This window comes from Mustela nivalis (genome assembly GCF_964662115.1).
Source record: "Mustela nivalis genome assembly, chromosome: 9".
In the NCBI taxonomy this organism is placed as follows: Eukaryota; Metazoa; Chordata; class Mammalia; order Carnivora; family Mustelidae; genus Mustela; species Mustela nivalis.
Genome location: NC_139028.1, coordinates 74792598 through 74805492, shown reverse-complemented (window position 1 = coordinate 74805492; position 12895 = coordinate 74792598). Strand labels below are relative to the sequence as shown.

General features: G+C 36.6%; 1 protein-coding gene across 1 annotated transcript; it reads left to right on the top strand.

The window, feature by feature from the left end:
- Positions 1-9175: 9175 nt before the first annotated feature.
- PTH (parathyroid hormone) lies at positions 9176-11938 on the top strand (the record flags this gene model as incomplete). Its single annotated transcript, XM_082684259.1, is given in 4 exon segments — positions 9176-9247; positions 9249-9267; positions 11467-11557; positions 11677-11938. Coding segments are annotated over 4 exon segments (444 nt in total).
- Positions 11939-12895: the final 957 nt, after the last annotated feature.

Sequence of the window (12895 nt, the reverse complement as noted above, 5' to 3'; positions counted from 1 at the left end):
AAGTATTATCGCAAATCATATTTTTCTGTCTCCCCAACTAGAGCATATATTCCTCAAGGTCAGGGTCTCTGACTGTCCTTCTCTATAATCTCATACCTTCCAACACAGGACCTCAACCTTAACAGATATGTTTTGGGTTGAATTTCCTGCTTTCATTCTTTTTTTTTTTTAAAGTTTTTATTTAAATTCCAATTAGCACACAGTATAATACTAATTTCAGGTGTACAATTTGGTGAGTCAACATTTCCATACACTACTCAGTGCTCATTGCGACAAATGCCTTCTTGTTCCCTGTCACCTATTTCACCCATTCACCTACCCCACTTTCACTCTTTGGACCTTTATTCTCTACAGTTTGACATTGAGGAAAAAGCCATGGATCTAAGAGACACAGATGTAAACTCTCGCTATGTCCCCTCACTAGTTGAGTAAACTTGAACCAGTAATTTCATAATTCTAAGCTTCACTTTAAGACCAGAACAATATTTACTTCTAAGATACTGTGAGAACCAAATAAGACAATGTGTAGTCTAAAGTGCTGTGAAAAGTGACAGTCGATAAAAAAACAAAAGAAAACAAAAAAAACTTTCCCTCTGAATTTTGCTGTATTAAGTCACCTCTCTAATTCTCAATTCATGAGCTTTTTTTTTTTCTGACAGTTACATTCATTTATTTATCTTGCCTGCTATATCTCCTTGAATTTTTTTTTAAATTGATGGACTTGATTTTTTAGAAGAGTTTTAGATTTACAGAGAATTTAAGCAGTTAGCACAGAGTTCCACTATACCATGCCCCCCGACACACACATGGTTTCCCCTGCTATTAACATGTTATATTAGTATGGTAATTTGTCATAATTAAAAAGCCAACATTAATACATTTCAATTAACTAAAGACCATAGTCCATTATTTCCTTAGTTTTTACCTAACGTCTTTTTTTCTTTTTTCTTTTTTTAATTTAATTTCTTTTCAGTGTAACAGAATTCATTGTTTATGCTTTTTTTCTGATCCAGGATCCCACCCAGGACATACCAGCTCATATTACATTTAGTCATCATGTCTCCTTAGACTCCTCTTGGCTGTGACAGTTTCTCAGACTTTCTTTGTTTCGATGACTTGACTGTTTTGAGGAGTACTGGTCAGGTATATTGTAGGATACCCCTCAATTAGAATTTGCCTCATGTTTCCTCATGATTAGACTGGGGATATGGGTTTTGGGGAACAAAATTACAGAGGTAAATGCCATTTTCATCACATAATATCAAGGGTATATTCTATCAACATGACTTACACTGTTGATGTTGACTTTGATCACAGGTAATGTTCTTCAGGTTTCTTCTAAAAGCTACTCTTTCTCCCCCTTTCTATACTGTATTCCTTGGAAGGAGTCACTCCACACTTAAGTAGTGGGGAGTTCTGTTTCCCCTCCCAAATATTTTTTAAAGCAAATACTTTGATGCATGGGTTGATTCTATAAGGTAGAGATTTATGTTACTGACTGCCTTGCCCAGAGCCCCTTTTAAGGACACTTGATCTTAGCCAAAAGGCTGAGAAGCGATAGAGCCCCTTTTAAGGAAAGTTGCCTCTATCCACAGTCCTTGCTAAATGGACAGCCAGCCCCAGGACCATGATTAGGATAGACATGGCCACCTAACCTCCAGTACTTATTCTGTTCAAACTAAATGATTAAATTATTTTTTGATTCTGTTGGCATTTGGTATTATTTAATTCTCTTACATTTAAAAACCCATTGACTCTGTTTAACAAAAAGAATCCTCAGTTTATTTGATGCATTGAAATTATACTTTCTGAAGAAAAGTTTCCCCCAATTCTTGACTTTTTAAGTACTCATTGAGTGAAGCCTACTTATTTCTTTTTCATGGTTGTCAATATTTCTTTAACAGAAAGTTTAAGCAAATTAAAAAAAAAGAAAGAGCAAACAGTGTTATTAAAGTTCTCCATTGCTAAAAAGGGCTTATTGAATATATTAAAGAGTTGATGAGAATTAGACCCCTTTAAGTACCTGTTCTTTTTTTTTTTTAAGATTTTATTTATTTGTCAGAGAGAGAGCGCGAGCGAAAGTGAGCATAGGCAGACAGAGTGGCAGGCAGAGTCAGAGGGAGAAGCAGGCTCCCTGCGGAGCAAGGAGCCCTATGTGGGACTCGATCCCAGGACTCTGGGATCATGACCTGAGCCGAAGGCAGCTGCTTAACCAACTGAGCCACCCAGGCGTCCCTAAGTACCTGTTCTTAAAAGGAACAACATTGTTTATGAGCGGGAAAAGAAATTCCCACTCAAAGTGGACAAGTGGACAATGATTATGGCACTTGTCAGAGCTATTTTTCAAATGGATTACTCCCTTGAAGATTTTGATTGCTTTACGTGGATATTCCCAAATACCCATCCAGAGTGGGGACAAGGTAATCAGTATGTGTAGTGATGAGGAAGGGAATCACGATTGATGACATTGTGTTATGTTTTGTTTTGTTTTGTTTTCGTCAGTGGTCAACAGGTTTAAAGTCACTGATAATCCTGAAGAGTGGAAAAGCAGTTCCTGCCAGGACAGATGGATGGCGTTGTAGGTATGGTATGTTTCAACAAATCAAATTGAAGAGGAGTTCTCAGAATTGTTGAGTTTATTTCAGTAGATATTCAGGATACCAGCTCATATGATAATATTGAGCATGTTTTCTCATTACTGTGTTCAGGGCAGAAAAGAACAAAATAATTTGGATATAGAAGCTGTGTTGCAATGTAATTGGAGCATAAACTGTAAGAAACTTCATATAAGAATTCTGCAAAACAGGAAACAGTGAGAGCAAGTCAATATTCAGGGAAATATGATTAAAGAGGTATGTACTTATAATGTACTTATAATTTATAATTATATATAAATTATATATATTATATGTTATATATATAATATATAATTTGTAATTAAATACTTATAATTTATCTTGGATAAACAAAAATAATTTTTAGCATTAGTATGTCCCATACACTATTTGCTTTTATCTCAGTGTACATATGCACAGGTAATTAGAAATAATTCATATATAACTGGGTGTCCTGTGGTATTTTTCAAATTCTTTTTTTTAAATTGTGCAGACAACATTTGAGAAGAGATCTATCCTCTTAATAAAACTTTTTATGTATACAATATGTTATTATTGACTGGTGTCTTGTGTTTCTATTTGCTGAATCCGGTGACCCTAGTAATGTCAGGATCTGAACTCAGGTCTTATGAGTCGACATCTACTGTTCTTTCCCCTGTGATCTTCCCTCTAGGTGATTTCACAAACTAACCAACCACATGAGTACATTTGGAATTAAGTTTCATAGTGAATTTTTAAATACTTTATTCATGCCCTAGACATCTGGAGAATTTCTCTGCAGGGAAAATACAGAATCTCATTTTCTTGCCTCTCTTTGCACTCATTAGAGCATTCTTCTGGACAGTTGTTGAGTTAAGCAATACTGAAGATTCTCTTCATTGTTGAAAGATGAAGTCAACAGCATTCTAGGTGTAGCCTTTAGAGCAGCTCTGTGGTGTTTGAAATGCCCTGTATTTGGCTTAGAAAGGACACAGAAATCTCCAAATTGGAAATACATCACTTTAGCAGGATTCACCAAAACAATGTTATTATTGTTAATTATGGTTTTAGTCAAGACGATGTATGCAATTGACAAAGTGCACAGATATACATCATTCTATTTGATCCTCACAATAACTCTATGGGGATAATTTTTATTTATTTTTGTGTGGAAATTAAAGTTGTACTATAAAATAAAACTTATCCTGGATTGTGCAACTAGTGAGGGCCAGAGCTTTAATAGTTGTCTTCATCTTTCATATTCAAGTCCTGAGCATTGCTACTGCATGGTGCTGCTCGTTGTATGTGAGAAGAACGTACCTTCTGAGGCCATCTGTCAGTTTGTTAACTTGCGTAGGAGTCCACTCTCCAATCACATTCAGCACATTTTATGACCAGTAATGCAAATATATGATTAGTTTTAAATGAATCTTAAACCAAAATGATTAGTTTAAATTTTACAATTCCTTGTGAAATTAGCAAATTCAGAGTGGATTTTATGAACAACCTTGCTACTGAGGCCTACTGCCTCAGAATTCTTTGCACTTTCAGGGGCTGGCAGATCTTAGAGGCAGAGAGCAGATTGGGCCCAGGTGCTCAATATTCTCCACGTTTATTACAGGGACTCCTGGAGTGAGATAGACCCTCAGGGCAGGGAACACTTTCCCTTCAGTCTTAGTTTCAACATGCATTTTTTGGAATGCCAGTTCTGTGCAAAGCCCTTTCACAGATGATAGCTCATAGCTGAAAGCTCATAACTCAAAGGAGGGAAGGCAATATTCTACTCTGAGATCTGGAAATGGGATCTGAAAAGTTAAGATACTGTAACCTAAGGGGGAAAAACAAGAACAAGAACAACAACAACAAAAACAAAAAACGGGCCTAAATGTGAGACCTGAAACCATAGAACTAAAAGAAAACATAGGCAGTGTCTTAGCAACGTATTTCTGGATAGGCCACCTCGGGCAAGGCAAACAAAAGTAGCAATAAACTTTTGGAACTATATGAAAATAAAAAAAGTTTTGCATAGTGAAGGAAACCGTCAACAAAACAAAAAGGCAACCTACTGAATGGGAGAAAATATTTGTGAATGATATATCTGATAAGGATTAAATATTCAAAATTTCTAATGAACTTATACAGCTGAAACCCCAAACACCCCAAATAATCCAATTAAAAATGGGCAGAGGACCTGAATAGACATTTTTCCAAAGAAGACATTCAGGTGGCCAAGAGACACATCAAAAGATGCTCAATATCACTCGACATTATGCAAATCAAAACGGCAATGAGATATCACCTCCCACCAGTCAGAATGGCTAAAATAAAACACAAAATAATACAAGTGTTGGTGAAGGTGTGGCGAAAAGGGAACCCTCTTACACTATTGGTGGGAAGGTAAATCGGTGCAACCATTGTGGAAAACAGTACAGAAGTTCCTAAAAAAATTAAAAATAGAATTACCATACGATCCAGTAATTCTGCTGCTGGGTTTTTAAAGAAATGAAAACACTAATTCAAAAAGATACCTGCACCTCTATGTGTACTGCAGCATTATTTACAATAGCCATGATATGGAAGCAACTGAATTGTCCATTGATAGATGAATGGAAAAAGAAGATGTGGTACACACACACACACACACACACACACGCATATACACAATGGAATACTACTCGGCCAGAAAAGAGAATGATAACCTGCTATTTAGGACAGAATGCACCTAGAGGATATTATATACAAGTGAAATAACTCAGAGAAAGACAAATACCATATGATTTCAATTATGAATGTAATCTAATAAACAGGACAAATGAATAAACAAACAGAAATCGACTCATAAATACAGAGAACGAACTGGTAGTTGTTGGGGGGGAATGGGTAAAATAGGTGAAATTGGATTAAGTAATACAAACTTCTGGGGTGCCTGAGTGGAGCAGTCAGTCAGTTGAGCATCCCGCTCTCGGTTTCCGCTCAAGTCACCGTCTCAGGGTCGTGAGATGGAGCCCTTGTCGGACTCAGTGCTCAGTGTGGAGTCAACTCCCTCTGCCTCTCCCACCTGCACTTGGACTCTCTTTCTCTCAATAAATATTTTTAAAAAATAGGAACTTCCAATTCTAAAATAAATAGGTCATGGAGATGAAAAGTAAAGCATAGAGAATATACTCAGTAATATTCTAATAATTGTGTATGGTGACAGATAGTGACTAACTATACTTATCATGGTTAACATTGCAAAATGAATAGAACTGTCAAATCACTGTGTTGGGCACCTGAAACTAATATAACACTGTATGTCCACTTCAATACTAAAACAATTTTAAAAAGAACTCAGTAGTTCAACATCCCTGCAGGAATTTAAGGCAAAAGGATGGTATAGACACCATCGATGGACACCTAGGATCAGGAGAACTATAGATGGATTTCCTGGCCTTGGAAATTTCTTCTTGGTGCCGAGTCCCCAAAGCCATACTAATTCCTATTGCACAAACAGAAGTAAAAAGTATCACTCTAAAATTAAACCTCCCGGGGCACCTGGGTGGCTGAGTGGGTTAAGCCTCTCTGCCTTCACTCAGGTCATGATCTGAGGGTCCTGGGATCAAGCCCTGGATCCGGTTCTCTGCTCAGTAGGGAGTCTGCTTCCCCCGTCCCCCACTTGCCTCTCTGCCTACTTGTGATCTCTCTCACTCTCTGTCAAATAAATAAAAATAAAATCAAAATAATAAAATTAAATTAAACTTCCCGTAATGTAAGAGGAAACACATGGTCCTTTTATCTTTCCCAAATGTGAAGAATTCAGTAGGTGGTCTGATTCTGGTTTCAGAGAACTGGAGAGCACTAAGAAAGGGCTGAGCTTTTCAAAGCAAAGAGCTGTGCTCAGCTTTTCTGTCAATGTGACATCAGCCTCCAGGGCCCACATAGCCCCTAGCCCTCTTATTTCTTAAATAATGTCCTTCTATCTAATGACTGCAGTCCCAGACTCTGATGGTTCAGATAAACAATGTGTCAAGTCTTGGCAGCGGTATCTCTTCTTGGTAGGAAGGTCAGAAAGTCCTTTAAAAAATCTGAGAGACACAAAAATATTAACAGGCATGAATTTAGTAAGGACTACTAGATAAAACTTGTCATCACAAACACAAATGCCATCCGCAGCTTGTACCTAAGGACCTTCTATAGGGTGTTCCCTCAAACCCCCTCTTCTTCTACTAGCACATATTCAGTCTTTGTTGTCTCCATGCCTCTGGGCATGCTGTTCCCTCTGTTTTTTTTCACCTCTGGTGGGAAACTCAGTCATCCTGGGGAACATTTCAGCTTCTGTAAAATAGCTTCCAACAACTCTGGAAATTTAGTCACTTCTTCATCTGTGCTTGTATAAGCCCTTATTCATGCCTCTATTATAAACCTATCACATCATATTGTAATTATGTGTTAAACTTGAGAGCAGAGATCATGTCTCAATCATCTAGTGCTTAACATAGCTTTTAGCTGATAGTAGATACGCAATGCATTTTTTCATGAAGTGAACACTGTTTAAATTATTTCCTTCATTTGTCTGAAAAACGAGTTTAATACTGTGGATGTCTTTAATAGAAAAATTTATTCTTATTTACTTGCAGTAGGAGGAACACAGTAAAAGTACTAATTGCATTACTTCTGGAAGGCTGTGTATTATGTCAAACTTACCCAAAGAAGTGGGAAAATTTTTACAAATTAAAATATTAAACATGGCGTTCTAATAACAAAATGTGGTTATAAAATCATTTGCATTTTCAAATCTCCCTCCTCTCAACAGTACATAACCAAAAAGTGGTACATAAACATCACATGTAGACTTGGCATCAGAAGAGATCTTCAAAAAGACCAAAATCATGGATTTCTTACAGTCAAAAGGGATCTCTTGGTTGCCTATTCAACCCTCTGCTATGTATGAATCTCTATACTGACAAATGCTCATGTAGCTTTTACTTGAACACTTGAGGTGTGGGGGAACTCACTACTTAAGAAGGTATTTGGTTCCCTCTTTTATTTTTTTTCAAGTAGGCTGCATACCCAGCGTGGAGTTCAACGCGGGGCATGAAGTCATGACCCTGAGATCAAGACCTGAGCTGAGATCAGGGGTTAAGATGCTTAACCTACTGAGCCACCTAGGTGCCCCTTGATTCCTTATTTTAAAATTAAAATGTCCAAGTTCACCTCAAATCTGCCTTCTTGTAATCTTTAACCATTGAATTCAGTTCTTCCTTCCTTAAATAACAGTGAATATTCCTTCCTTGTGATCGCGCCATCAAAAATTAAAAGCAGCTATCTATGGTCACCCCAAGTCTTTTCCAGACTTTTCCAGTTTCATTCACTGCTTCTCATATGTCAGGTCTTCTGACTTTTCAGCAACCTGGTTCATATCCTCTAGTCACGTTGCAGTTTGTCTGTAGCACTTCTAAACTGGAGTCTGGGCATAACGTTCCAGGTGAGGTTTGTCCAGCAAAGAGGATTAATATATATTGCTCATTCTAGACTCCGTACAGTTACTGTCCCAACTTGGACAGGCTTGTGCCTGATGTAGAGTCAAACTTTGGCAGTGGTTAACAGGAAAGGGGATAACCTGCAGCCTGGATAGGACCAGAGCTAAGAAAACATATCTAATGCTGGGACATTAGTCGGAAAGCAAGTCGCCTAAGTGAACCCTGGATACACCCAGGGCATTCAAGGGGTTTTGAACTAATAGTTGGGGACTCGGCTCTAGCAATATTTGAAGTCAGACAGGTTGCATTACTATGCCTTCGTTAGATTTTGGGGCAGGTCTATAATCAACAACAGGGAAACCTGAGAGTTTGGACCCAAACCGTGGGCAAAGAGGCTGAAAAAGGCTAGGCTAATTAAAGACTAGAATGCAAAGAAGAGCTACATTTCTAGGGGGAAACTGAGATAGCAAGAATCAGAATGAAGTCAAAAAGACCTTTGTTGAATTCCATCTTCTCCACTTTCCAATCCTTAGTTTCCTCATGTGAATGTTGGGTTAATAACAGTATTTACTTTAAAGGATGGCTGTGAAGACTTCATGGGATGATATATATGAAGTCTGGCAGATAGTGCTTAGCAAGTGTTTTCCTTGCAAATTAAAATGCATAAGTGAAATTTAAGTTAAATGAATTTTAAAGTAATTTCATGTTTAAAGCCTTAAAATTAATTACATACCAAGCATTTTCTAAAAATTTTTTTAACACTTCCTTTAAGAAAATCACGATGTCTATTTTTATTTTGAAAGATGACCAGGAATAATGTGGATTGATTGAAAATGGCTTATAAACTAAGAATAACATAATGTGATTCTTTATAATCCTCACAATAATTATAACAATAGTGTGGTTATAACCAATACACTTACTTCCAGATTTTACTTTCAAACAATAACTTTACTATAAATCTTTGAAATCAGTCTTTCTTAGAATGCAAATTCATTAATCCAATCAGAATTATAATTCAATATTTGTTAGAAATCTTTGCATAAAACCTTTTCCCAGGCCCACGTTGTTTTCCTTGTAATATCCAATTATTTAATATTTAAGAGGAATGAGCACCGCCCAATGGGGGTGTGTGTGTGTGACTTTGAACCTATAGTTACAATCCAGAGAATTGGCCATGACTTCATCTGTGACAAGAAAAAAAGCTGCTCTTGGTGAGTGGAAGACCTATATATAAAAGTCACACCTGAGGGTCTATAAGCTGTTCACAAGCTGATTCAACTTCAAGAAAGCATCAGCTGCCAATACACCTGAAAGATCTTGTCACAAGACATAGTGTGGTGAGTAATCTTCAGTTTCTCTTTTCAATTTCATTTGAGAATTTTTTGGAGATTTTTTTTCATAATTGAGCACTTATATAATATGTACTATTTTCCAAAAAAATGCTCTTTGTTCAAGGGAAATTACTAAGGAACAGTTTGAATTCTTTTAACATATAATGCCACATTACAAAATAAATGTATGCTGCTAAAATGCTCTTAAGTCTTTCAAGTCTTTCAAGATGCCTTGCTTTTTCTAAATTCATCTGAAATTACACAAAAAATAATTAAAATTTGGCAGGATATGCTCTAATGATATCTTACTGAAATTTTGAAATAAAACAGTCTAGTGAGGAATGAGTAATTCTGATTTAAATAACCAGTATAAATGTATTAAGTTGTGTTAAAATTCATTTTTCCTGCAGAATATCCTTATCTAGACTGTTTTATGACTCATAGAAATCTCAAATCTGTGCATTGTAGTTGGAGAAATTCAGTTTTGCTGGTAGATAATGTCTTTACATAAAATCTTTCCAAATTTGCTATTCTGAAAGACTATACATGAATTTTAAGGGTGTTTTATAACTGTTCCTTTGCTTTTTCATGGCATTCTTATATGAAGCTCTTCCCTTTGTTAAGAACAAGGAAGCCAAGGAGAGATGTCTTCAAGTCACTAGGTGAATGTGACAAAGTAGGGCTAGATACAAATGCTCCTATCCTCTGGCTACAGTGCCTCTTCCTAGCATAAGCCACTGAAGAGTCTTCATTTGTTGCTCCATCAGGAGCTTTATATTGCAGAATGAAAATAAATGCAGTAGATTATAATGTTTCTTATGTGACTTCCCTTTAAAATACAAGTACACAGCCATCCTGTGTATGTTAACATGGAGAACATTTTCTTAACAAGCGTTAAGAAAAAGCACTTCTGTAATAATAGGCTTTGCAATTACTGAAATGCAGCTTAAGGTAAGACTATTCTATTTAGAGATAAAAAGCTTTATGAGCAAAAGAGGAAAGTGCCAACAATTAAACTCTAACAAATTACTAATAAAATGAGCTGAAAAAGAGGGATGCTAGAGTGTCTCAGTTGGTTAAGCAGCTGCCTTCAGCTCAGGTCATGATCCCAGGGTCCTGGAATTGAGTCCTGCATCGGGCTTCCTGCTCTGTGGGGAGCCTGCTTCTTCCTCTCCCTCTGCCACTCCTTTGCTTGTGCTCTCTCTCTCTCTCTGATAAATAAACAAATAAAATCTTTTTTTAAAAAGCTGAAAAAATAGACAGCATTTTATATGGAGCCAAGGTTCTAAATCCATAAACAAGTAATTAATTAGATGATTTTAAAATACATGCACACCTTCTTTTTAATGACAGAAGTGTACATGAATTCATTAAAAATCTCAAAATCAGAGCCTATTAAGTTGGTATTTATGGTTATTATTGCAGTGCCTGAAATAAAGTTGACTTATGAAAAAAGAAATTTGCTAAGTAAATAAACAATGTTAGCAATGTATCTGGTCAAGAGAATTAGCTATTTTTTGGGGTGCCTGGTTGGCTCAGTTGGTTAAGCACCTGCCTTTAGCTTCCAAGGTTCTGGGACAAAGCCCTGGTCGGGTTCCCTGCCCGGGGGGAGTTTGCTTCTTGCTCTCCCTCTGCCCCTGCCCCCACTTGTACTCTCTATTAAATTAATAAATAAAATCTTTAAAAAGAGAGAGAGAAAGAGCATTTTCAAGTAAATTATAAGCACTTAATCATAACCAACATAAAATGTGGGAGGAAATTCTAAAAAGGAAGACTTCATTCCTCATGTGGCTTAAAACTCATATATTAAAACTTGCACAAAACTCTCAAAAAGATACTTAAGAAAGTAAAACTCATCTAATTTCTAAGTCAAATTATGTGAGTATATAATATATACTAATACATCTGTAAAATAAAAGAGGCCAATTCTAAAAAGTCTTTCGTGAAAACCAATTCAATTAGTTGTTGTAACACTCTGCACAGTTGTATGGTTGTAAGGATAACTAACTATAAATTTAATTGTACAGTTTGGCATGTTAAAAATATTTTTAAATACTTCCATTTCCCTTTTCCTTTTAGTGAAGATGATGTCTACAAAAGACATGGTTAAAGTAATGATTGTCATGTTTGCCATTTGTTTTCTTGCAAAATCGGATGGGAAACCTGTTAAGTAAGTATTGTAATCTCTTCTGCATGGTGAGGGCATGGGAATTGGATTTCTGAGGTTGGCTTTATGATCAGGAAGGGGAGAGCTAATGGAGTGGTCCTTTCTGTTTCTGTTCCCTCCAGGAAGAGATCTGTGAGTGAGATACAGTTCATGCATAATCTGGGCAAACACCTGAGCTCCATGGAGAGGGTGGAATGGCTGCGGAAGAAGCTGCAGGATGTGCACAACTTTGTTGCCCTTGGAGCTCCAATAGTGCACAGAGATGCTGGGTCCCAGAGACCCCGGAAAAAGGAAGACAACGTCCTGGTTGAGAACCATCAAAAAAGTCTTGGAGAAGCAGACAAAGCTGATGTGGATGTATTAACTAAAGCTAAATCCCAGTGACTATGGATATACCAGAGCACTGTTGTAAACAGCATAGGGCAACAATATTACATGCTGCTAACATTTTCAAGCTCTTAAGCTTAATAAACATCAAAATTTACATCTAATTCATTGCTAGCCATGATGGCTGAAATTTAATTGATTATTTTGATTCTACTTTAATTCATTTAAAAGTTCTTTTAATTATTCTATTTCTATTGTTTATTCTTTTTAAAGTATGTTTTTGCATAATTTATAAAAGAATAAAATTGCACTTTTTAACTTCTCTCCCATCTTATGATGCAAAATAAAAATTTAATGATCATAATTTTAAATAAATGAAGCTGAGTATTTTTCTCTCTCTCTGGTGTTATGAGTAATACCAAAATGTTTAAATTGAGGGGCGCCTGGGTGGCTCAGTGGGTTAAGCCGCTGCCTTCGGCTCGGGTCATGGTCCCCGGGTCCTGGGATCGAGTCCCGCATCGGGCTCTCTGCTCAGCAGGGAGCCTGCTTCCTCCTCTCTCTCTGCCTGCCTCTCTGCCTGCTTGTGATCTCTCTCTGTCAAATAAATAAAATAAAATCTTAAAAAAAAATGTTTAAATTGATCTTGGGTAGGAAGAATAATGCAAGATGTTTTTTCAATCATATGTCTCACTCCCATATTTGAACATCATCCTTTTAATATTACCAAAGTACTAGGTCCCCAGATCCCCACTATCTGGATACTATTGTCTCTTCATTTCAGGAGAAGAAATGCTCAGCAAGGAAAGGCAGAAAGTCGTCTGAAACTTGAAAAAGCATTTGTCTATACACTAGTCTAGATCCCAAATTGCAAAGAATAGAATTTTTGCGTTTATTAGAATATAATTTCATTCACTTGTTATTTGACAAATGTCAATTTAGTGTCCATTATTTGTCATTTACTGAATTAGACACTGGACATACACTGGTAAGCATAATGGACACAATTCCTATCAT